Source organism: Clavelina lepadiformis, chromosome 5, assembly GCF_947623445.1.
Source record: "Clavelina lepadiformis chromosome 5, kaClaLepa1.1, whole genome shotgun sequence".
In the NCBI taxonomy this organism is placed as follows: domain Eukaryota; kingdom Metazoa; phylum Chordata; class Ascidiacea; order Aplousobranchia; family Clavelinidae; genus Clavelina; species Clavelina lepadiformis.
In genome coordinates this window covers 19919032-19946089 of record NC_135244.1, presented here as the reverse complement: position 1 = coordinate 19946089, position 27058 = coordinate 19919032, and the positions used below count along the sequence as shown (strand labels likewise).

General features: G+C 36.9%; 3 protein-coding genes across 3 annotated transcripts in view; 2 read left to right on the top strand and 1 right to left on the bottom strand.

Annotated features, from left to right (window-relative positions):
- LOC143459401 (UDP-galactose translocator-like) overlaps positions 1-3124 on the top strand; it is a 92615-nt gene extending 89491 nt beyond the window's left edge. Inside the window, exons 2-6 of the mRNA XM_076956543.1 lie at positions 86-169; positions 508-684; positions 870-1021; positions 1282-1404; positions 1597-3124. Coding sequence (XP_076812658.1) covers positions 91-169; positions 508-684; positions 870-1021; positions 1282-1404; positions 1597-2115 — 1050 coding nt within the window. The 5' untranslated portion in view covers positions 86-90 and the 3' untranslated portion in view covers positions 2116-3124. The remainder of the gene's footprint in view (positions 1-85; positions 170-507; positions 685-869; positions 1022-1281; positions 1405-1596) is intronic.
- A 319-nt stretch (positions 3125-3443) lies between these two features.
- On the bottom strand, positions 3444-7067 carry LOC143459400 (zinc finger MYND domain-containing protein 10-like). Its single transcript, XM_076956541.1, has 11 exons — positions 6838-7067; positions 6248-6356; positions 5713-5826; positions 5437-5631; positions 5263-5351; positions 4993-5114; positions 4662-4813; positions 4229-4332; positions 3955-4098; positions 3669-3794; positions 3444-3585 (listed from the first exon to the last, which is right to left on the bottom strand). Exons 1-11 carry the CDS (start codon positions 6936-6938, stop codon positions 3513-3515), a joined length of 1329 nt encoding a protein of 442 aa, XP_076812656.1. The 5' UTR covers positions 6939-7067; the 3' UTR covers positions 3444-3512.
- Positions 7068-13931: 6864 nt separating this feature from the next.
- On the top strand, positions 13932-24390 carry LOC143458761 (long-chain-fatty-acid--CoA ligase 4-like). The gene is made up of 16 exons (XM_076955617.1): positions 13932-14522; positions 17897-18058; positions 18161-18345; positions 18465-18617; positions 18768-18902; positions 19133-19237; positions 19737-19918; positions 20106-20164; positions 20827-20963; positions 21045-21184; positions 21430-21601; positions 21786-21864; positions 22126-22317; positions 22449-22563; positions 22927-23087; positions 23389-24390. Exons 1-16 carry the CDS (start codon positions 14519-14521, stop codon positions 23553-23555), a joined length of 2148 nt encoding a protein of 715 aa, XP_076811732.1. The 5' UTR covers positions 13932-14518; the 3' UTR covers positions 23556-24390.
- Positions 24391-27058: the final 2668 nt, after the last annotated feature.

The window sequence follows — 27058 nt, the reverse complement described above, 5'->3', positions numbered from 1 at the left end:
TTTGGTAGATAATGTGGTGATGCTGCTGTTATTAGTATGATATAGAAAACATAATTACTTTAATCAAATTTCTTTCGTAATAAACTAATAATGGATGATAAGAAGTCTGCAGTCACTGAAGTACAAATTGAAGATAAATCAGATAATAAAATGAATGCTAATTATGGATGTAAGTTTACGGTGTCTATCACCATACTACTTGTTTTAAAGTATTATGATAAATTGTGATTTGTCATGGTTTGTATGACATGTTAATCTTTCAGTAGTCATGAAATTTTCGTCATTACTCATTGAGGTGTATTTTATAAATGTTACTGTTGCATGCTTGAAATAATATGCAGTAAACTAATACTATCAGAAGTTCGGTGTAAATCTGCAAGCATGGTCAAGTTTTGCACACATTGAAAATTTCACAATTTACCAACAAAACTAATTAATTTATTGTGTTTCTACTGTTCCAAATTTGTTCTTTTTGTGAGCAAAAAATTTTTGTTTTACTGTCCTCAGCTAAAATGAAGTACATATCACTCATTTGCCTCATTATACAAAATGCTACCTTAATTCTTACCATGAGATATGCAAGAACAAGGGAAGGCAATCGCTTCTTTGCAACCACTGCAGTTGTGGCGTCTGAAACGCTCAAGTTAATCACCTGTCTTCTTATTATTTTGTTTCAATGTAAAGGTAAGCTGCCAGAAATGATTACTTTTTACTGTGTTGATAAATTGGCTTAAACACCGTGTTAGTGTGAGTTGAGTGATTGCAGTTTTTGATTCCATCATCTCTATTTTCAACCATACATAAATAAATGTAAAAGTATCGGTATTTAGGAGATCAATGTTTTAAGTCAATGCTTTGTTGCATGTTAGGTAACGTTGTGATGTGGGCTGGTTTTTTGTATGAAACCATTATCAAGCAGCCCGGTGATACACTGAAGCTAGCGATTCCATCCTTGATATATATGATTCAAAATAATTTACTTTATGTCGCAGTTTCCAATCTCCCAGCAGCTGTGTTTCAGGTAGTGTTATATTAACAAGCTAAATTTAAAAATTACTTGCATCATTTACCAAACGTTGTCTGATTAGCTGTATTATACAACATCATAAAATATGTTAAAATTGCCTCCAAAAGTCATCAATACTGTGCACTGGAGAGTGTTAAGTGACAAATCATTAGTGGAAAATCTTGGTGTGTCCATTCAATTTAATCATTAGTTTTAGTATTTATTTATTTAGTTCATTGTCCTGACTGCACAAATGTTCAATATCTGTCTTGCAGGTTACTTACCAGTTAAAAATAATCACCACTGCGTTATTTTCGGTTGGAATGCTTGGAAAGTCACTGTCAAGGCTTCAATGGGTTTCAATGGTTATATTGTTCACAGGTGTTGCTATAGTGCAGGTATTAACTTGATCACAAAAGAAGTTTTATCAACTACAAATGGTTTGCTATCAGTTACTACTTTAGTATTTTTTACAGTCATTGTATTTTGCGTCATGTGCAGCACCATTGTCATGATTGTTCAGTGCTAAATGTTACTATGCTAATTGCTAAATGCTAATTGCTAAATGCTAATTGCTAAATGCTTTAAAGGTTCAAACACAAGCAAGCAACAAGGAAACAGTGGGTACCAGCATCGAGCAGAATGCTGTTATGGGACTTGTGGCAGTTGTCGTGTCATGCGTGTCATCAGGTTTCGCCGGAGTTTATTTCGAAAAAATCTTGAAAGGCTCTAAAGGTTCGGTTTGGTTACGTAACATACAGCTGGGCATGTTTGGGGTCCTCTCGGGTCTCTTTGGGGTTTGGAGCAAAGACGGAAGCGATGTATTTGAAAAGGGATTTTTCTATGGGTATGACCCCCTTGTGTGGGTGATAATATGTAACCAAGCGTTTGGGGGCTTACTCGTTGCTGTTGTGATAAAATACGCTGACAACATTTTAAAAGGTTTTGCAACTTCGGTATCAATCATTGTTTCCACTGTTGCTGCCGTTTTCTTGTTTCATTTCCATGTCACGTTGCTGTTTGTAATCGGGGCAGCCCTTGTCATTTCAGCAGTCTATATTTATAGTTTACCGAAGCGCAATGAAAATGTAGTGATAGGTGCGAAGTAAGCATATAGTGTAGTTTAATGAATGACATTGGCACAATCTCTTATTTACTTTACCATTATAATTTATTCACATCTATCTTAACACTTATTTGGTTGGCGCTTGCCCACAAAAGAACATGACATGTGGTATTTGCATGGGTACATATTTTAGAGGATTTTTATTTGATGTTGTAGTCTGCAATTAGAGAATTTTAATTATTTGCCATTGTATGCACCATTCTTGGAATTTCCATGTATTTACTCCAGTATCTTTTCAATACTACTTTTGCTTGACCAGATACAAATATGTTTTAAAGTCTACAGTTGGCTAAACTTTACTCTTTATATGGTTGTAAGCAGGTGAATTTGTGTAAATGATCACTGTATACTATATTGCGTGATATGCTTTATTCGCAACAGGATCTATATTGTAATAGATTATTTTAACCACTATCAGATGTATGCATACCAGATTTCAGTTAGTATAGGACAACAGTTATATCATAAAAGTTGTTGTGGCTCAAAGCTATGTGAGTGTATTACTATGGTGCCTTCGTTACTTGTGAGCAGTTGAAATTATCATTATCAATGTACAAGCTGTTTTTACCATGTGTAATGCAAACAATGAAATTGTTTCACAGTGTGGAAGATGAGCGATGCACTAATATTTCCAGCTTACCACATTACTTAAAACCAAGCGTTTAGAAGATGTTTTTGTGTTATCACATAGCATCACAACACCAACTGTATGAATGAAATACATGGCATTGCATTATATGGCTTAGCATCTTACCAAGCAACAATGTGGTTTATAACTTAGTCAAAACATAAACCACCCAGTCTATATCTAAAATTCCGCTTTTGTTTGAAATTGTCTCCTTTTGTCGCATAGAAATTGTATATTTGGTTTTTGTAGTATTTGCACTTGTATTTTTAATTCGTTTATGCAGTTATCCTAGATAGACGTTTTATTTACATGAGGATGTTGTTTTGCTCCCACATTAAGTATTATAATTATATACTGTAGCTAACCATTAGGTTTGTTTGGCTATTGAGTTATCAATTCATGACACCCCTTTTCTTTCATGTTTACAAAATAAGATCCCATGTCTCTGGGAATGTTGTTTTTTCGAGAGAAAGAAGTGAAAATGTTATTTTCTCCTTGTTTTCTTAGTCAACCTATATCTACTGTTGTTTTTAGTTATTTAATAAAAATTGGATAAACTGATTGCTGGTAATCTGAGTTCAATAAATATGATGATTATAGCAACTACAGCACTTCAATGCTGTCTATGACTTTTTGTGCCGCTCACAACTTACTACGTTTTCCACACATAACGCATAAACAAACCTAGTAATAAAATAAAATTTATTGCTTGCAATTGTTACATTTACAATAATGGTAGAAAATCTGCTGCATTAAGGCTTCACGTCTCCAGCCATCATATCACACACGGTTTTATGCTTCGACCAATGACTTACTTGACACTCCCTGCGGGGCAAAAATATTAGTTGAGGATAGAATAAGCAACATACTGGTCAGAGATAGAAACAAAGATACCGATGTTAACTAACCTTTTACAATACCACTCCTGCCTGCAGCGTGAACATCTCTTTGAAGCTTCAGCTCCACAGACAGCGCACTTTGGCACATCAGTTAGGAGGGAATCCATAACATCAAAGTTGTATGTGTCGGCAAGTCTGTTACACCACAATACAAGATCGTGACACGTAGTATATCAGCGCTCACGCCAATGTTTTGGGCAATAATAAGTTTAATTTTAACAAATAATTCAATAAATAATTGTGTCAAATGGTGCTTGGTTTTTGGTGCATATTTAAGGGAAAGACTCTGAAGGACCTGCGAGCTTGAGATTGTATTTCAGCCTGACTTGGGTCAAAGTAATGCTTCATTTGGTGCTTGGCTATAGCATGCCACTTCCCTTCATTTTCTTGCAGTAAACGCTCTTTAATTTCTGGGAGTTGTTCCAGCACTAGGCTCCTCCTGATTCATAACAGCCGTTGTTACAGAAATCGTAATACACCTACAACTGGTAGTTGCTGGTTGAAGGTTAATTTTTTTTAAATTTAATGTTCAGAAAACCAAGACGCATTTATTTTAATTTGAATATTACTCTGGTGCCAAGGAATCTGTCATGGAGAGTTCTTCTAGATATCTTCTCAAATCCGCAAGCATTGGAAGCTGATCTAGAAGGACCTCAGTCATATGAGCACGTAGCTATCATGATAAAAATGTGTTGAGCTTTGACCGACAGTATGAATACTTCTCACATAACATTTAGAAATTAGCGTTTAATAGATAGACAAAAATATTCCCATTGTGCATTAATTTGTTGGTTGGTCAAATTAACCCGGAATGAGTAAACCCTGGGTCAATTCAACCCAAGGACTATTTAACCCATAAATTTGGTAGTAGTAGTGGTCATTCAATTCAACTCAAGTTTAAGGACTATACACAGCCGAAAGATGTTGGTTGTGTCAGTCTGAGTTTAGTCGTCCTTCGTTGAATCAACCTAAAATCGTTTGCCAATGTTGCCATCAACTTACTTTGAGGATCTGTGCTTTGTTGAAGGAATTAAAATCATACTTCTTGACGCATTCCACATTCATGAGAATGTTGTACAATGACAGCCACACTTGTCCTTCCACCTTAGTGAGCTGAAGTACGTCAGGCCCACTGACTTCCTGCCACTTCCCATCTAACAAACAAACAAACTGCTACTAACAACCCATTTCATAGACCGTGGCATATTAGGTGTTTGCAGCTAATACTTTGACAAATTTCAGGCTTTTACATTTTCAGTTTCTAATGTTTTTCGGACTTCAATACATTGACATACTAGAACAAATTAAAACCTAAAAATGAATTGCCGTGTACCTATGTACTTTTTTGTAAGTCCGCCTTCCGTTCTTGTCCAAGGTGGGTGCTCCACAAGTTCAACCAATAGACAGGGAATGTTGTGGGTATTCAGAATCCGAGAAGGGGTACTTAGGGGCAAGCTAGTTAAGAATTAAGCCATAATTTGGTTGTGTAATCATACATACATGTTATCTTACCAGTATTTAACTTCATATCTGATGTTATACCTATTCAAATCTGGAAAAAATTATCGACTAATTAAATTTAACCCAGTTACATGGTACTTACCAATCGAGTGCATCTGTCAAGTAACGCAGAATAGAAATAACTTTAACAGCTATTTCAAAATCCATTTTATCCTGCTGAGCACAAAGTTCCTTTAAACAAAGAAAACAATTTCGCTTTATAGATATAATAGTAATTTCACCAGAAATCTGACATAGATTTCATCCAAATAAAAACCTCCAGAGAATTTCCATCATTTTGTGCAGCCTTTGATTTTTCTAAAAATTCCCTGTTATTGTTAGCTACAGCAGATGTCAGTTTCCTGTAACAATAATCAAGGAGATCTAGCACATTGTCCCCGGAAGATTCCAAACTTTCTTTGTGAAACAGAACGGTTTCCAAAAGGTTTACAACAGTTGCCTCGTGGTATAACTGAAAATAGTTTTTTTTTATGTCAATGCACTGTAGCAAGGGAAGCATTTGAAACCAACCATGACACATCAAAAAACATACCACCATATAAACGGGTATTGTTGTCTTTGGCTTGAAGTTGGTTTTAAAAACAATGTTGAAAATCTTATCTTTCCAAACTTCAGTGGATATTAAATCAGCAATCAGACATGGAATCTAAATAAATAAAAAATCCTACATGCAAACATTTAAACACCAATTATCCAGGAGACTATTTGTGTCATTGAAACTGAATGTTATACACTGCAATAAAACAGAAGATATTCCAGACTGCATTTAAGTGGTTGTTAACCGGAGTTCTACTGTATATCAACATAAGAACCTGTCAGCCAAAAGATTTTAGACAATATATGGCAAAAAAACTACTTCTATAAATGGTACATATAAGAAAAAAAAACAAATTTAGAAACACAAAATCATAACAAGTAACTGAGAAAAGACAAAATATGTGCATCTACACTGTATTCTTTGCATGTACGACGCAGTTAACAACTCTCGCATTGAAACAACTCGCAAACATGACAAAAATGCAGTCTGAATGCACACATTCTATTGGTTGCTACACAAAACTACCAACTTTATCTAATGTAATTAAAGATTCTTTCACAAACTCTTCCTCTTGGGATGATGCACAGAGCAATGCTTGCATGTTCAGTTTTTCGATGTATTCATGTTGCTTTTGCCACCTTTAAAGATCATAAAACAAGATTACAAATCACAAAATATGACAAACACGACTAATCTGAAATGCATAGGATATAAATTTGGCTGCTATATTTCACTGGAATAAATCAGACGTTCAAAGATTCTAGCATTCAAAGCTATTTTTCACGGTTTCTTGTTAACCTTGCTTAAATTTTATATCATAGTAAACTCATCTAAATCTAACTTCCAATGAATATCTAACTTCAATTAAACCCTATGTAACTTAAATTGACTGTTTGCATACCCAATAACTCCTGACCTAACTGACTGTCTTTAACAAAGGGCTGCGTAACCTATTTACGATGAAATAGTCAATCTGTATAAATTTTAACTGCCTAAACTTCAACTAAGTACTATGCCATGTATCTCTGTAAGATAAAAGAACCAAGGAACAACTAATACCATATAAGATGCTGAAAGTTACAAAACGAACAAACAACCACTCTATGGGTGGAAACCTACTTTGAACTACCGATGCTTTTGATAGGAAATATCCGCAAGCTTTCAATCAGTGCTTCAGCTTCGTTGAAAAGCAAAACTTGTTGAGATTCTTCAGTATTCATTTTCAGGCAAGACTCTCTTTGGTTGACCTACCAATAGCTTACTTGGCAGATTACCTAAGATATTAGTAAATTCTGCTGATGCCAGCTCTACTCAAACTTCTGGAATTTAATACATCTTGAATTTATATGTTTTATACATCTTTATTAAACAGTGGGCTTATAGTCTTAGTCAGTGGTTCTAAACCAGGGATGTCCAACCTTTTATTATAGTGGGCCGCATTGTCACTTGAAATAATTGAATGGGCCGCAAAACCTATTAAATTTCAAGAAAAATGGGTACATGAAGTACATACTTTTGGAGTGAAAATGACTAGCGGGCCGCACAAAAATCTCAGGCGGGCAGCAGGTTGGACATCCCTGTTCTAAACCTTTCATGATTCGTGGCCCCTATACAGTGACCCTCAAAACCCATGGATCCTGCTCATCAATAAAAAATGTAGATTGTTGATTGCAAAACACTTTTATTGTCCCCCTTTGCCTCGTCTTCCCCTACTACCACACTATAACTCACTAGTAAGGCATCTGCTGGTGGCCCCCGTAGAATGTCCTGATGGCTCCAGGTGGAGAAATCCTGGTCTTAGTACTCATAGTGCGTTAAATGTTGTGAATGCAGATTCTATTTCTATGGACCAAATTCAGATGTTGCTGCTATTACAGTCAGTAGTGAAGTGGATGAAATGATTGGTCCATAATAAATTTGGGTAAATCGATAAAAAACTTTAAAAAATAAGTGACAATCGGAACTTCCACAAAGGCAAGCTTGGTAACCAAGCTTGATCGATAGGAAGACATCGTTGGGTTTAACTCGTGTAAAAACAATCCTTAGTCAAAAAATAAAGTTTATGAAAGGCAAAATTAGCCCACGATAGACTAGTTATTTTGTATTGTGTATTTTTATGCATTGTCTGTAGGGGAATGAAAAATAAAATGCTAACGGTTATAGCGTAATACATTAACAGCTCCACCAGCAAACAATGAGCTGGAAAAAGCAGCAAAGCCCAAAGGCTTAAAACGTGTAAGAATAATGTAACTAAATGATATACAGTCGAATCCGCTTAATTCGGACACCGGATAACCCGGACAACCGCTTTATTCGGCCAAAATGCTCGGGAACGGAACAAAAGTAAAAATTGAACGTAAAAAACTCCTGTTAATTCGGACAATTCTCCGCTTAATTCGGACACAGGTTCGCAATTCTATCGTTAGGTTATGATACAATAAACAGTACTTCGTTCGTTTTAAGACAAGATTCAATTGCATTATGAGTGATTATGGTGAAACAATGACGATCGATGCAGTAACAATCGACAATGAACTCATATAACGCCGTGCCAGCTTCATAGTCGCTTTTACTTCGGTACAATTGCGTCCATCTTGTAGGACAAAATTGTACAGAAAAGTTTAGCACAAAAAGTGAAATTGCTCACTAAAGTAAACGAAGACGTTTTATGCGATCAGTGCCAGTTACTGCAGTATAGCGCAGCTGCAATTCATTTATTACGCAACACTACAGTATTTTAAATGCGTTTTTTGCCTTTATGCATGACCATGAAACGAACAATTGATTTTCCGCTTAATTCGGACAAAGCCGTTTCTCCGCTTAATTCGGCCAAAAGTGAGCGGAACCAAAGTGTCCGAATTAAGCGGAGTCGACTGTAGATGAATAATGGTTAGCACGGCCACCAAACCCAACATACATTGATTAAAGATATAATTAAAAAAAAATTACAACGGCAAAACAATTCTACTTTCATAACAGGTTCAAAAAATACAGGTACTCTAAAGTGAGATTCAAACTTTACCAGCTACTAAAAATATTTATTATTACTTACGCCTCTTAAACACTAGAAAAATCTAAAAAAACTTTAACCCTGAGCTTGCATTCCCAAAACATTTGAATACTCAAGTAAAGAGTAACGGTGCTTCGGTGCTTTCCCATATATGAGAGCACCATTAACAACCGAATTCTGATAAAAAATGTAAGCTACAAAAATCAAGAAGTATAAATTAATCCACCGTTTTCCAGGATTGCTAAATTTTTTAATGAAGTAAGTCATGTTGAGTTTATAGCGTAATGCTCTTATAAGTACTATAAACCAGGGCTTCCCAAACTGGGAGTCGCGACCCCGCAAGGGGTCGCGTAACGAACGTCAGGGGTCGCAGAGCGTATACCAATTTTACACGAAGTACAAAATACAATCAAAACAAAATATACTTCCAGCCTAATAAACATAGAAACCGCCTTGAGACCAGCATTAACAGATATTGAGCCACGGCTGGACTTGCTTTGTAGCAGAAAGCAGTCGGACCAATCACACTGAATAAATGTGTGTGCTTTTTTGTTTGCAGTAGCCTACATATGTGTAAAGTAGTAAGTAGGCTTTGAGTACTGGTGGCTTGAATTCAGTCTTTGCATCTCAATAAATGTCACTAATGACTAATGTATATTTCGCACTGCTTATCAATTTAAACGTGAAGGGTCGCGGAAAACTTCAGAAGTTTGAAAGGGGTCGCGAGCAAAAAAGTTTGGGAAGCCCTGCTATAAACCATACCTATTTCTCGGCTCTTACAAAAAATTTTCAACTTATAAACTTTTATCCTGTAAGATAAGTACCACTACTACCATAGAAATCTAACAACAATAGCGTATTCTATGCTACTACCAGAGTACCTGATCAAAACGCTCATTCACAAGTACATCAGATTTTGACATCGTATCGTGTTTCATTTATTTTTCTTCATTGACAGTGGGTAGCGAAAAAGATGGTGCTAACTTGTACTTCTTACAGCTGAATTATTATAGTAGATCTGTTTTTGGTTTATTAAAACGCTCTTAAACTGTGTAAGGACACGTTCAACAAACAAAGTAAAAAAAATTTATAGCGAAAAAAAGGGTGTCGTTGACAGTTCGAAAAGGACAAAGATTACTTCGTGAAGCACATTTTAAACTGCAAAGAAAACAAATTATTTCTTATAAGTGATCGGAAACACGTTCAAATTTAAGTAGACACGAAAAATTCAGTTCAATTTACAGTAAGTTAAGTTCTGTTTTGTTCGGTTTATAGGTAACATGGCAGCAATCAAATCTATATATACAATATCTGTCTCTAACACATTGGATCGAGAACTCGGTGCAATGACATCTTATGTAGGCTGAATTACAGTTTGTGCAAAAGACGGGTTTATCAAAATCTGGAGTCGTTTCTTCCTTTTCGTTAGCACTTCTTCGAAATGTAAGCACTTCACTGCATGCGCATCGTACGTTTACCGTTTCGTCTAGCGGAAGATGGGAAAAGTCTCGTTGGGTCCGAGAGTTGTTACTTCGTTGTATTATAAGTTTTTCCTGGCTATCGCTGGATTTCTCGTTTGTGACCTCCCTTTTGCTCCATCGGCTTTTTTTTCGCTTCAACTGTTGCTCGTTTGGGTCGTGGTTTGTACTATCCTTCGATAGGCTCGCAGCTCCTGGTGAATTTCTTTCAACATTTTTGGTTCTTTTCTCCTTTGCTCTGGTTCGAGGAGCGCCTGTTGCCGAATTATTATAGAAGATCGAAAATATGCTAACACACAGTCAACGAGAGGGGGAAAGTGGCAAAGCTTCGCGGTCTTTATTAAAACGTGCAAAATATTAACTACATTGTGGTACATGACCATCAAACCCAAAAGACATAATAATCACCATCACATAATCAAGCTCATGTCATTATCGCCAGTGGCATATTTAGGATTGTGGCCCGAGGGAGGGCCAAAATTTTTGAAGTGACCATTTCACTGTTAGAAGATCGCGCGGCTTGCTGTTAGATTAGGAGAATGGGCATTGGGCATACAAAAAGTGGATTTTAACTATTAAGGGTTTAATTGAAGTTATATTTAGATTACAAGGTATATTTAGTTCAAGTGTAGGTCACAATGTTTTGACATTTGTTCAAGTTCGGTAATCAAGATATCTCAAAAAATGGCTTCCAACGAACAATTTTTTCGGCAAAATAGTTGCAGCCAAAATTTTTTCAAAAGCTTGCTTCAGTCTAGTTTAAAATGCCAGTGCCTGTTCCCCCGGTCATTCTTGTCTGTAGCCTACGTTAACTTTCCCAGCGCAGCTAAAAGGCATTACGACAGAAGCGAACTGGGCACTCCTATCGCTTCGATTCGGCACTCTGGTTAAATATTTTAACATACAGATCGGTCAAAATTTTACCTTAATGACGTAAGAAAGCGTTTGTTATTTCCCTTCTTTTTAGCGACTTAATGACATAAACACTTTGGTTCATAAACATACAGAACTAACGCACTATTGCACCGCGTTCATTGCAATTTGGTCAAAAGATTCCTATATAGGTAGCCTATATATAGGAATTCCTGTTTTAGAGGCGTTTTTAATGCATACAGCGCCCATTTTGCTGTCAGTGGCCAAGCGGGAAAGTTTTTGGCTGTCACTATTACTTCCGATGAAATTGCACATTCAAAATTATTCCTCATAGTTTCTTGTTAGCTTAACTTAATGTTGTAACATAGTAACCTAAACCTAAAACAAATTTTCCTACTAATCTAAACCTAACTTAAATTAAACTCTAAATAACTCAAATCGACTTTTTGCGTACCCATTCTCCTAACCTAACCGCCTATCTTTAACAACGGGCTGCTTGACCTACTTACGGTGAACTAGTCACTCCAAAAACTTTTGGCCTATCTGGCAAACTTCGCCTTCTCTTAAACGCGATTTATAATAATAATACGCAACTGATAAACTATGATTGCTGACTAACACTGATACAGTAAGCGGCAGCTGTTTAGTGTTTATAGAGCATATAGTTTACCGTACAGGCTTTACCATACACTCGACTACTTTGACATACTAGTGAACTCCGGCACCAGAATTAACAGTTGAGACATACAAAATGTTCGTGAATTGTAACTGACAGTGATTGACTAAATTTGCAAGTAGTCTCAGTGGTTAAGAAAACAGTCAAGTCACTAACAGCGCAAGTACAAGTCACGTCGAGTCATTGTAATTACATTCCCAAAATAATGCCAAAGTCTTAAATCATTCCAAGTCACAATTTATGATTAACTTGTTGTTTTACGTTGTCGGAATAGGCCACACGTTATGTAATTATACAAATGACCCTTAATGTTACGCCATATATGGTTATGGCGTTTTGCACAGAATATATTGCAATGTGATCTTTGAAGAAATTATTTCGCAAACAACAAACCGATTCTATAATGACTTCATTTAATTTGGACTGGAGCAAAGCAAGCTAAACTTGCCACGTTGACACAAGTCAAGTTTTTAAACAAAAGAACACAAGACAAGTCCCTACAACAGACTTTCATGTAGACTTGAGTCATTCTACCTATGGTAGGCTTAACTGGAAAAGACATTTAGTTTTAATTCTTGTGTTTGTGATATGGACTAATTGCAGTAGTTGATGTGAGCAGAGGCCAGTTCAATTTTGACCGTTGTAATTTACGCCCACCTGTCCACAATCAAATGTCACGCTGTCATTGGCCACAACAGCCTGAGTAGCCTGTAGTAACCTTTGTATCAATGGTCGTGGCGCGCTATATTTTGAACTTTAGACTCATCGAACGCGTGCTCGCTGCCGAGATACGCTGAAAGGGGTTACTTATGGTCACGTTTTGACAATGTACTGTACAGTGTACAAGATAACATGCAGCTATTCGATTACAGGACGTGTTGTGAACTTTGGAGTTGTGGTTTTAGCCTCTTACATACGTGGAGTAGAATTAATGAAATGTTTGGGCTTAGTCTGAGCTAAATTTGCCGCGTAATATAGCAGCAAGATTTGCCATTAGATTAATCATTAACACTAAACAAACAGTAGACTAGCATCTTCCTTAAGGTATGTTAAAATATTCTAGACGTGCAAAGGTTGGAACACTACCTGTCAATATTTATCTATTTTTTCCAATGGTTTTGGGTTGTAGTGGACTTAGGCCTCGCTAACTCTGATGGAAACTTTATTTCGTAATTTTTACCGATAGAGTGAAGGTATTGTATAGTATAGCCTACTTTAGATCTCAAATTAACAACGTTTCGATTTAGCTTCGAATGGTGAAGAATGTCTCCCGCACAGAGTTTTTATGATGTAATCCGCAGGCCGTTCAGATGACCGTGTTTTTCAAGACACAGCGTAATATTTCATGCGTTTTCTTGTGTAATGTCATCGGAGCTCGTTTGTTAATTCCAACGCTGGAATAACTGAAACACCGTAGTAAGCATTCTAACCAAACGTTTTGGCAAATTTTTCAATTTTATTGAATACTGATACCCATACTAACCAACCCAAACTTTTCAAATCATTCGCAACTCATATATCGGTCTCTTGTGTGATGGGATTATTCCAGTATACTGTATGCAAGCTATATCGTTGGATTCCCATTTCTTCAGCCGTCAAATATTGAGCTATTAGTAATTGCACGTACGTAACTTCGGCGTGACGAATGTAGAGGGGGGCCTGTTTAATAATAGCCAGGTAATAATGACGAAATCGTTGAGTCACACTTTCGTAATCATTTGCGCAAAAACATTTCCGCAACGACAATTGTTTTTTCTGACGTGTTTTTACGTATTAATTTTTGACCACGTGGTTCCGGCGCTGTGCATATACTTAAACAGCGTAATTAGTTAATTACTATCCTACAAATACCAAGCGTACTTAAGTAAACTTGTAACAGAATACTGTTTTAACGGCGATTTTACTGTATAGCTCAATTAGTCTTTAAATTAGAGACTAAGGTTGCAAAATCGGTAAGTGCTGATGCCGCTTCGACTTTAAAACGACGTTCATTATGGAACGCGTAAATAGCCGTGCATTCTTAAATTACGTCTCAGTTTGAATTATTCAGTTGGGATGAAGGTGCTTCGGGCCCGTTGTTTGTTGTTGCTCCTGTACACGACTTGTAAACTAGACCTTTGGCTTGTAATGGCTTTTTACTGTTTTGATTCCAAATGGATCTCAGCGTGATCACTGATCAGATTCGATGAATCAGCTCAAATTTGTATTATCGAGTTTGTCAATAGTGTGGCTCGCCGCTAACACAAGGAACATTATTTCGCCCAAGTTAGAAAGAGTGTACGGTATGATCGTCAAACCAAATAACGCCAAGTAGTAGTTACCTCAAGTGTAATTTTATGGGCAAATTTAGTATGTACTTTTTCTGAGACATTTAAAGCGATGTATGGTTGGAGCCTGTGTTGTGCGTAAAAGACCACTTGCTTGAAATCTGTTGTTTACGGCAAACACATATCCAGACTGGACAAAAATTCGCGTCGGTCTTGCTTATCCGTCTACGTTACCGGTCAAAGTCCATAGCTTTGACGACTTGTCGGCCTCTTTCACAACCACTTGCTGAACCCGGCTGGCTTCTGTTTGCGTGTGGTTTGTATCTGATAAAAGTCCAACCTTTTTAGCTGACCTACTGTACTTGAAAAATCGTTAGACTAAAGTCGTTTTGATTAGTTGCTGCTTCACATTTGATCGCCTTAGGCTTGTTTGGAGCGAGGTAGGTTGTCTGAACTCTGGACTTTGAAAAGCAAGGAGTGTGGAAAGACTCGCAGTATGGGTGAGTTGAATATTATTGCACGCTGTACTGTGTTTCTCATCGCATCTGTAAGTAATTATTTTGCTTGCTTGCTTCACGTAATTGCGTTTTCTTCATTTGAACAACATTAATTATACATTTGCTTTAGAAATTTAGGGTTTGGTTACATAGGTTATCAAAAGATTTCTTGTAGAATTAGCGTGGTGGCAATGAAAAGTATAGTTTCATTTCATTGCATTTAACCCTTTGCGGTCCAATTTATTTTTACCGTTTCGGTCAGTCTAGGTCCAATTTTTTTTTATTGCATTTTTGGGTAGTTTTTCATGTGTAGAGTACGGATGTGAAATTTTTTTGGCGAAATTTTTTTTAGTTTTTTTTTTTTTAGCGTTTTTAAAAGTGCTATTTTTCGCAGTTTTTTGCATTTTTTTCAATTTTTTGCATCATGTATTTTCTAGACAAAAGGTATCACATATTTCAAACAGTACTGACGTTTATTGAAACACAAATGCAGTTTGTTTACAAGTAAAATTAACACACTCTTATCACACTGTTGAAATTTTCTGGTGAACTCCTGTATGACGCCTGGACTTTGGTCAGTCTTTGTAGGTGACTTGGGTGTGATATTTTTTGAAGCATTCTCCTGGATGAAGACCAGGTTTTCTTTGGCATGTTTCACAAAAGAATAAGGTGGTTTTCCTTTGTTCTTTGGTGTTGCAAACCATGCAATTCTTTGTGTGACCTCTTGCTCCTTTTTTGATGAAATGTGGTGATTTGTTGAGGCGCTCAGCAGAATCGTTTTCACTTGGCCTTCCTCGTTTCGGTTTCCTGTTGCGGACGTCTCCTATTAGTTGCACAATCACCTTGTTTCTATATTGTAGGTGTCTTGAATCTCTAATGTGTTGCATCTCCTTGTAAACCAAGAATGAGTTAACCATGCATACTTCAACCAACCAGAAAAATAGCTTTCTCCACCACCGCAGCGTTTTTCGTGTGAAGGAGTATGATGCGCAGTAATGATCAGAATGATCAACTGCGCCCATGTTAGCTGTGTAATCACGGATTACATCAGGTTTCTCTACATCTTCCTGCCTCCCATTTCGCCAACGACTGTGGGGTGCAGTGTCCACATTGTGCCAGGTGCTGAGCATCAGTATCAAGCGTCTATCTTGCCATCCAAGTGTTAGAATATTTTCTGGATGACGGTATGCTTTCAACTGTAAATTTTTCAATCGCAAACGCTTTACTTCAGTGGGTAGTCCAACCCTATTCTTCTGGATAGTTCCAGTAAGGTGGATTTTATTCTGAAGCAGTTCTTTTGCTAGAGTGTAGCTTGTATAAAACCGGTCTGTATATATATGATAACCACTTGCTCTGACTTTTGACAGCAGCTTGCCAACTAAATGCATCACGATCCTCGATGTAAACGGCAGATCTTGACGCGACAAATTTTCTTTAATTCAGGCAAAGTTAAATCTTGCCAACCATACCATACAGAACTCTTTACAAATCTTTTTTTCTGTAGTCGTATTGTTGCATATGCATTTGTTGCCACCAAAATTTCCATAAATATTTCATCCGACATAAAATTTTGAAAATATTCCAATTCTGTTTTTGGGATCTTTTCCAAGTTTGGTCCCACATCAGTAGCTGTAAATGGGTGATGAGGAAAATCACTGTCATTATCATGCCATACTCTCCATCCATTAGAGTCTACAACATCATTAGAGGTAGATCCATCACTGTCTGAGTGCTCATCAGGATCAGAGCTCCCATCATAACTCATTTCCATATCTGAATCAGAAAAATCACTCTCTTCATCAACCTCCATGTCTGAATTATTTTCATCTTCAGAATCAAGCATTTCAAGTACATCATTAGCACTAAACCTTCTAGCAGCCATTTTACTATAAACAATCCAATACTATTTACTACAACTCTCGTCTGTAAGGTAGTAATAAAATACAATAACAAGCAAAATTCATTATAGCTGAGTGCAAGAAATGCCCTTGCCTAGCCCAGTTTTACTAACTGGTTTCCAGTTCCAAATTCACTTCAACTTAACAAAAGTCAGGGTAAAACCCTAAAAAATACCATCTACTGTGTTCCGAAATCGATAATAAATGTTGTAACATTCTTAGAATGTAGGTAGACCCGTAAAAACCGCTGTACACAAAAGTCATCCTAGGGATGTAGGTGGACAGCATTACATAATTTTGTTTATCATCCCAGGGATGTAGGTGGACCGCAAAGGGTTAATGGTGCTGCTGTATTTATTTTGCATGAACTATGAAGACGATAAGTTTGGCAGACTTGATTTTAAATCGTATAGTTATTATTCATACCGGATATATACTATCTGCCTCTGAGGTATTTGTTTAAAACGTAAGTCATGTACAGTATGAAGCTATGTTACAGGTGTTACACATCGGTTTAGCTTGGAGTCATTAACCTAGTTGCGTGTGTTTACATATGGTGTTTAACAACCAGATTTATTGCTTAAATCTTGCAATTTATTGCTACTCTGGTGTCGGACCTGAGTGAAATCAGTGAAACTAGTATGTTATTTGTCTCCAGCAGGGTGATATCCATCATGTGACTCCTTTTGTAATCAGTTGTGTTCTGTATTAGCAACATCATCTAGATTTGTCATTGTGTTTATGGACAGCAGTGTCTCTTGAAACTTTTGTCACAAATGTAATTAATCAGCTACTGGTAGATGACTGACATGTTTATTGAATAGAAATGATTTTAGATGTGTTATTTTAATTTTAGTGAAGGCCACTTTAATTGCTTTCATCATAATTTAGGTTAGATTTGAATCACATAATTGCCCTGAAAGCCAAGTCGGGAAGAAATTTTTGTTCATATCTCAGCATTGATTTGAGGAAACTTTTATTTTATAAAACTCAACCCATGTGGACGTTTCTTTCTACATATCACTGATTACTTCATATCCTGGCAAAATCATCAATTGATTTATTGCTCTGAGTAATATTGTATGTAGTTGACACACTCATGCCTTGTGTGCAGTGTGTCATTAATTCCTAGCGTGCCAAATTCTGTCATGTTGCAAGCATAGTAGGTTAAGATCACCTAAACGTTGCACATCACATGACTAAGTAAAACATGCACAGAAAATGTATCTGGCCTAGAGCATTTTTGTTTTAAATTTTATTATTAGAAGTTTAATTTTTTTCTCTGTTTGATTATTTTATTTTTTGCATATGTGCTGCATGCATATGCAAGATAATGTAACAAAATTTAATAATTGCAATCAGATAACTAGAAATTACTTTTTAACTAGATAGGTGCATGCTTTTCTGCTCTTAAACCCTTGCGAAAAAGGTAGTGGGTATTCGATGCTTTCCCAAATTGAACTTAATCTGTTTTTGTAGATTCGCCTGTGAAACCTATTTTATGTACACTGCAGTGGTTATTTGGTGTAGTTTCGTTTGTACCTTGGATTTTACTGGAAAGATTCATTCCCCCTGAATTGAAAGAAAAAGTAAAAAACATGACCAGAAAGCTGAAGGCAAAATCGGTGACGAGTGACCCAGGTGGGCATAGTTGTCAGAAATGTCTTCACACATCTCAAAAGTTTTTCAAATTTTTGACAATTAACAACAGAAGACATTCATAATGTCATCTTCATTTGATAGCGTCGTCATATCGCTGCATTGAGTCTATGGACCGGTTAATGGATTCAGCATATGATGGCCACAGGACGATTGGAAAAGTCTTCGAAGGAGCTGCGAGAAGATATGCTGCTCTTCCTTGCCTGGGTACTCGTGAATTTTTGTCCGAAGAAGATGAAAGACAACCAGGTGGAAAGGTTTTTAAAAAGGTAAGCTGATTAATGGTTTAATCATAACTATTTAAAACCCAGTGTTGGAAACATCTACTTCATTGAAATTGAGTAAACTAGAAGCTTTATGTGTTGTGTTAATTTTTTCTAATATCCAGGCAATATTTGGTGATTACAAATGGGAAACATTCGGTCAAGTTTATGAAAGAATGGTCAATTTTGGTAGAGGACTGACACTCACTGGTCAAAAGCCAAAAGAAAAGATTGCCCTGTTTCTTGAAACCAGAGCAGAATGGATGATTGCTGTTCATGTACGAATTCCTTAATATGCAAACAGTGACTAGTATGCAACTATGTTCAATTTTGTACGCTTAGGCAACCACTGTACTATCTGTAGATTTGCATTTACGATAATGCTTTGGTCGTGGACCTGGTTACCTTACTTCAATAACTTCTCCCAGGGTTGCTTTCGAAATAATTTTCCGGTCGTTACCGTCTACGCCACACTGGGTGAAGAAGGAATTTCGCATGCACTGAATGAAACGGAAGTATCACATGTCATTACCAGCGCCACTTTGTACAACACTCGACTCAGCGTAAGTAAACAACTATGCAAGTAAACGCATGTTGGATATCGTAGTGCGGCTATTTTTATGTACTAGTAGTAGTATTTGATCATTACCGAAAGAATTTCCTTCGAACTTTTCAAAAGATCATTATTTATTCAGTCCCCGTTCAATCATGTGTAAGGTTCTATTTTTAGATTGTAAGTCAACCAATGTGTACAGAACCTGACCGCCGAACTCACTAAAGATTTGCTTTGCAGAAATGTTTGTCTAACCTACCGACCGTCACTGACGTCATATACGTTGAAGACACCAAATTAACCGCTGATGTTCCAAGCAATGTAAAACTACACCCATTCAAAGAGGCAAGTGCTTTAATTTTGTTCACTTCGTCCTGTGCCATTTGTATTTTACGATTTAAAGTTTAACCCTGATACTAGTTCGATTAAATTGTGAAAAAATTTTTCAACCTCCTATTTTGTCTGATTTATCGTCGACAAAAACCATTGTTGGTGGAACGAAATTGAAAGTAGTGTCGTTATCTCTTCTTTGTATTACAGGAAGTCAATGATTTTTTCATTTTCCCGCCTTTGTTTAGCAATTTTCTATTGGTAAACACGCATTCCGACGTATTTATATGTCGGTGCGCGTGAATATGTTTGACATTCTTTGTGACGCCAGCCCACGATACAATACAGTAATAGACACTTCGTAATAAAAGCTTTACAAAGCGCAATTGTTTATATTGCATTTTGACCACAATGCCAATTACCGGGCTGTTGCCGGCGCTTCTCAAAAAGTTGTTATTTTAAACAGCAAGCCTCAGTTCTCATTGTTATTGTGTTTTTAATAATTACGACGCAGATTGAGAAATCCGGCGCCACTGAAGAAGGTCGAAATTGCGAACGAAGCGAACCAAATCCTGATGACTTGGCTATTGTCATGTACACCAGCGGACAATCAGGCGACCCCAAAGGTGTCCTTATCAATCATTCGAATTTCGTTGCTGGTATGAGTGGAATAAGTACCAGAGTGCCCGACCTGAAGTAAATATTTAGCTTTAGGCCTGTTTATTTTCCTTTGACTGATAGTGCTTGTTTGGTTACTCTCAATTAATTTAAGTCTTAACTTGATTTTTAATAGCTTAACTCGCCGCTATAAGTTTTACTGCTCTAGCATTTTTCTTTGTTTCTTTTAATGTGAATTTAGCTGATTTCTCTTGTTTTTTTTTAGTACCTCCGACGTATACATCGGCTATCTTCCCCTTGCTCATGTCCTAGAGCTCGCGGCAGGTAATAAAAAATTCCCCGAATTGTTTAACGAGCTTTTTACGTCCACTGCTAACAACACATTTTTTATCAACTTTTATTACATCCTGTAGTAGTAGCCTAACCTATCCTGATACGAAATCCGTCGAATGTGATGCCAATACATGGTATACAACTTAGCACACTACTGCGGAAGCTAATATACAAAGATAGATGTCTTCTACCTAAGACAGGGGTGTCAAACTCAATCGCATCAGGGGCCAAAACTCAAAACTTATTTAACGCCGCGGGCCGTAAGGATAAAACTTGATTGAACGTTTCGTGACACGAGTATATGAATTGGAACAGTCAGCGAAAGAGCACCAAATTTTTGTTTTTTTTTGACGGTTTTGGCTGGGAATAAATCGATTTATTCTATCGCATGATGAGGCAACTGTTGTGCTGCTGTATTGTGCGATTTGTTATAATCTTGTTTCTGCTTGAAAAAAGTAAGTTATACTGCACAATGATCTCGCGGGCCGGAAATAGTTCAATGTATAAAATAGCATTGCGGGCCAAGTTTTATTGTAAAGCGGGCCGGATGTGGCCCGCGGGCCGGGAGTTTGACACCTATGACCTGAGAAATATCGCTGGTGTTTTCACTGGAGTCAGTTTCCAAAATCAAACCGATTAAATTTACATTTAAGAAAACATCATGATTTGCGGAGGCGCAAAGATCGGTTATTCGTCGCCACTGACTTTATCGGACCGCTCGAGCAGAATCAAGAAGGGAAGCAAAGGCGACGCATCCGTTCTGAGACCGACCTTGATGGCCGCCGTACCGGTCAGTTTTACCGTGTCACTTTGATGACAGCTGTATTGTGACGTGATGATTGTAACGTGATTTTTGCCTTTGCATTTGCAGGAGATCGTTGAAAGAATGAGAAAGGCGATAATGCAAGGCGTTGACGAAATGCTGCCACCCGCTAGAAAGGCTTTCCACTGGGCATACGGTTATAAGCTTAAGCAGGTTGAACGAGGATACGACACACCGTTGCTTAACAGGTGCGTTCATTAATTTTGCAACAGACGCACCGTGCGCCTTAATTGCGATGTAATCACTAAAAGTAAAGCAAGGACATACACACCAAGCAAGCGTAAAGGATTTCCGTTGATGACCTGCTTTTTATAAACTTGTTATTTCGTCTTATTGACGATTTCGATCCGCAAACATATTCTTGACCATTTTGGAGGACCAGCGCAAGCTAACAGCTACTTAAATGTGAAAACACGGTTATTGCTTTGGCTAGGGTTTTGTTCAAGAAAACTAAAGCTCTGCTCGGTGGTCGGCTGCGTGCGTTGCTTTCCGGTGGTGCCCCAATGGACGCCCAGACCCAGAGGTTCATGAACGTCTGCATGTGTTGTCCAATTGGCCAGGGATACGGTTTGACAGAAACTTGCGGGGCAACGACAGTATCTCAGGTATGATTGTAGCGACAGATACACTCAATAAACAAAAGCGTTTCTAGGGTTAAATAATTCAGCGGGCTACAATAGTTTGTCGAGGTAATTAAAGTATTCTGTTTTTATTCATAACATTTTCTGCGCATTGTCTGCTCCGCGTACTTTTATCTTTAAACCAACATCTCTTCGATTCTTGTACCAGGTCTTGGATGATTACAGCACGGGAAGAGTCGGTCCACCGCTGCCATGCTGCGAGGTTAAACTTGTGGCATGGGAAGAAGGTGGGTTATGTAGAGAAACCGTTGTTTCGTTAACAGACTGGAATCGGATAGTACATTCATTCAAACGACTTACATACTTGTCATAGAAAAACATCTCTTCCCTTAATAAGTTCTTATGGGATTGTGCTTACGTACAACACAGCAGTAATTTTTTTTATAATTTGATTAAGTAATTATTATTTAGTCAAAAGCTGAGGAGCACTAGAGCCAACCAATGACACAAATAAAAGCAAACTTATTTGAATAAATCTTTTTGCCTAGGCGGTTATTCCCCGTCTAACAAACCCCACCCCCAAGGCGAGATCCATATCGGCGGACCGAATATAACGCAGGGATACTTCAAAAAACCGGAGAAAACGTCCGAAGAATTTTATGTTGATGACGATGGACAGCGTTGGTTTAAAACCGGGGACATCGGACAAATTGACGATGATGGTGCTATACGTATAATAGGTAAATTCCGCACGCTTTGTATAGTAGGCAGATATCGTTTTGTGCGCTTTTAGCTTTTAGAATGCGCGCTTTAACTTCTTCTTTGAAGTCAGAAATTTCCTTTCGTTAACCCAGTATTTTTTTCATGACAGACCGTAAGAAGGATTTGGTCAAACTGTCCCACGGTGAATATCTTGCGCTTGGCAGTATTGAAGCGAAACTGAAAGCCAATGCCCTGATCGACAATGTGTGGGTATATGCAAATGGGTAAGTTGAACTAGTTCGCTTTTTTAGTAGATCAGTTTTTCATCTTGTACACATGTCTTTATGTAAGCGTACCAAGCCAAATTTTTCATAGAAATATATGTGCAAAGCGTTATAGCCAGCCGATTCTTTTCACATCCTTATTTAACTCCAAAGGAGGATTCAATTTTATGTTCCATTCGTTTTAGAATTGATAAACGTTTAAGGCTATAAAAATTTAAAAATTTTGGCTGAGTATAATTTCACCCTCAAAAATTGCAGGCTGCGTAAGCGCATCTTAGTCTTATCCCAATATTTCACGTGCTTATAAAAAAAAAACTTGTACAACGACGTCTACTAGCCATGGCTGTACATTTTTGCTGACAGAACTCAGTCTTATGCCATTGCGTTCATTGTACCCAACGAGAAAAATTTAAGGAATGCAATTGCCGGCAAAGGAGGAAATCATCCGAGCATCACCGATCTTTGCAAGGAAGACGTCGTTGAAAAAGAACTGAAAAAAGCTGTTCAAGAAGCGTCGAAAATTGGTAAGTTTAAGAAAAAAGATTAGTTTTTGTTTTCGAAAAGTTTAGAGTAATGAACACAAGAAATATCTCTTTTAAAAATGCCCCATACTGCGAAACATGCGAAAATATTTTCCAGAAATTTGTATCTACTTTATTTTTAAGGATATTTTGCAGTTGTTTGACAAGGCAACGCTTGGTAATTTATGAATACTAATTAAAGCTTATTAAAATCCATACTGAATTCGCATTACAGTCCAGTTGTTAAGGCAAGTATTATAGGCTTTCTCATGAAAGTAAATCGACGAACATAATTCTGTTACAGCCAAACTGCAAAAGTTTGAAATTCCGCAGAAGATCTACATCGAACCACAACCATGGTTGCCAGAGGACGGTCTAATCACAGCCGCGTTCAAACTAAAGCGAAAAGCTCTGGAGAACCACTATCAGGAACAGATTCAAGCTCTTTATGCAAACGTCAATGGCAACTAAACGCCTGCAATCCAGCATTGATTTTTATATCTGTTAATATACTGTTAATGATATCTGAATTACTGTAATACGTCTCTCTGTTACGAATGATTTCGCATTACATCGCCTACACTTAGTTACACTAACTTAATTATAGCCTGATCTTAATCAATTAGCTTTTATATGATTTAACATAAAATAACCGCCACCCTTATTTAGCATAGTGGTAGCTTTCGTATGTTTGTCTAACTGCATGTAGTACTAACTGTATGACAGACGATTTATAGCACGATGCAGTCGTGATTTCAACACGCATTGCAAGAAGTCTTTTTGGATTTATGACCATGTGTAACGCCCGATGTTTGTGAAATAATTTAATTTTAACTTTTTAACAAGCAATTGCTGACTGGTAAATTATTTTGTGAATTTTTTGCGCGTTTGGTGTGATATAGTGATCCTTGGTATAAGTTATTACACTACATTTGACAAAAAAAGAAACTTTTTTTCATTTGTGTACAATTTTGTAGTAAAGTTTTATTGATTGACCTCAAACACCTTTGTTTGTCTTTCTAGACACGATGGCTATCTCATTAAAAAGCTTAAAAGAAAGACCTTATTGTTACATTTTATTCCATCCGCTACTTGCATAAATCCTTGAGTTCTTAACGAGTTCTACAAAGTTTTGTCATGTTTTTCGTTTGTTCACGTACTTTTTCTTGTTTGGGTTTTTGTTGAAATGACTTTTTTTGAAATTCAGTCGTTATTTGTTGTGCCACCTCACGCTATCGGTATCAAACATTTAATAACAATGCTCTGGAAAGAACAAATGCGCAATAAAAGACCATGTTTCACCGATTATGGGTTAAGTTTTTGTTGGTTTGCATCCAGCTAAACAAGAAAGTATCCGATTTTTTACTTCGATTCGTTTTTTGTCAGGTAATGGAATATGGACCGCACTCTAAAAAAATAAAATATAAAAAATAAAGTGTTTCTGATAATTGCGTGATGTTTGTTTTCTAACTTTCAGTAACGACCTTTTTTAATTAGGCACATTTTTTTTATTTATAGAGCCCACACAAAATAGGCCCAGAACACAAGGGTCATTTATTGTTGTACACGGCGTTTCAAAAATGTACCAAACATGGTTTGTTTAATACAACGAACAGGTTTGATGGTTCTGAAATCGATGATAATTTTCAAAATGTACACCCAGGCACAACTGTTGGTATAGGTACAGTAGGTATAACCGTTCAGTTCGCATTTAACTTAATAGTACCTCTAAAGCTATGTTAACCTTTGCTATAGGTTCTGCTTTCACCTAAAGAGCACTAATTGCTGATATTTTCGGTGGGCGGGACTCAAACTCACTCTGATTTAAAATATCTTTCTCGCTACCACAAAGTAATAATATTCAAAAAAATGATTCGACCCGGGTATAACTACTGCTTATATGATCACTTCTTTAATTTGACCATAACAAAGCAAGTGCTCTTCATGTTCAAGTTCTTTTAAAACGACATGTCAGTTCCCAGATATACGAGTAACTTGTGATAACTATAACAACTAATAAGAACTAAAATTAACTACTAACACTTAAATTACTAATAATAATTTTAACTTTTCAAGTACCCCAAATACGAGTAGGTGAGCAAATATTCATGACTTGCGCATACAATGTAGCCTACCACTACCGTTACACTTACTTGACCAAGTGTAGTCGTTTTTGCCCATAACTGACCAACTGTAAAGTATTTGGCAACTACAAAGCGTTTAAGAAGAGAGCGAAGTTAAATACAGTTTTATTCTTTGTCCTTTCATGTTCTGTTGTCCAAGCGTTTTTCTTTAGCTGGCTTAACAGGTCTTTAGCAGGTTTTCTTTAACAGAGCGTAGTTTTCGAAGGTAAATATTTTTTAACCTTAGCGCTTTTGGTTTTGCAGGTGTTTAGATTATAACTTAATTTTGAATAAAAATGCAATGTGTGTCACAATTTATTCTTTTACTTTTCCGTGTTAACTGTACGGTTGCCAAATAATCTCCCAAATGTAAAATATTTCGCAAGTCAGTCTTATCACAACTTTGTCTACATTTTAACATAAATGCAAACTATATATATATACATATACATGAGACTACCGGTACTTATAAAGCGCGCGTTTTATTATTTTCTTTTAAATTTCCAAAAATTTTAATAAATTGTAATAAAATGATGTTATCGAGAGCTCTTAAATTGAAAACCGTAATTTAGGATTTAATATTATTTTCAGTAATTCTGACACGGACACAAATTCATAAAACACTGTAGAAATCTTGAAAAAGTTTTCTTCACAACATGATGAGGGCGGTTTTTGTGTACTTGGAAAACAAGCTATAAGCAGGATAGATCAAATCTGCACGATTTTACTGACATGCATTATAGGTCTCTACTTTATACAAATATGTAGCAGCCAACTGCTAAGTTTTTATGTTTATGTTTTATACTGATGTCATTTCTATATTAGGCCTAAATAGCCTACATTTGCTAGTTTCTTCACATACTATTAAACTCCGGTCGTTAATATATAAAATAATAAGTAATAGTTTGAATAATTGCATCATAGCAATAGCTTTTCCTATCTTTTCCATTCGCTGATGTTCATGCTTCAAGAATTTGGATTGCTGCATTGATCTTATTCCTTTATTGAAGTTCATGTGGGCATTTGGGCCTCCATACGGAAATGAAGTTGTGGAAAATCCCTTTAGTGGGTAAAGTGCCTTGACACAATTCGTCTACGATTACCACGTGTTGATGTAAGAAATTGTCCCACAGGTTACGCATAAAAATGCCAATGCGATTGTGATTCAAATGCGATTTCTTTATCCTAGTATACTATTACGTTATGCATAATCCTATGCTTATTACTTAAAGCTTTTAAGGTCATGGGTTAGAATTTTACCAATGCACACTTAGAATCATTTACTTTACGCATTGGCAATTTTACGTATTGCTGGAACCCGGAGCGGAACCTATACTACAGTACACAGCTACCAATAACGTATACACCGCCAAACCGCACCACACCGCCAAACTCTACTGTAGGAACTTAATAAAATTTGATAGGAAATGATAAGTGTCAACTTCAGTTTTATGCACAAAGAAATAATATCTAAAACTAGGCTTACCATAATTTTGTGACTTCAAAGCGGGACGCTTTCGACATAAGACGTCAAAATAACATTTTTATCGAATAAAATGAAATAAATAACAAACAAGATCACGAATTTTTCTTCAAGAAGTACCGGTACGCTACACAGCAAAAACAATAATAGGAACATGCTAATGTTCGTGTATGGTTTCTATGCGGTATGCCTATGCTGGCTGACTGAATGCCAAACCGGGACGTTTGGCTGACCAATCGGGACGCCGGGACAAGACGTTAAAAAGGTGGACTGTCCCGGCTAAAACGGGACGTATGGTAAGCCTATCTAACACGATTATTTAAACAAAGCATTTACTCCTTGTTGAAGTAGATGCGCAGTTACAAAAT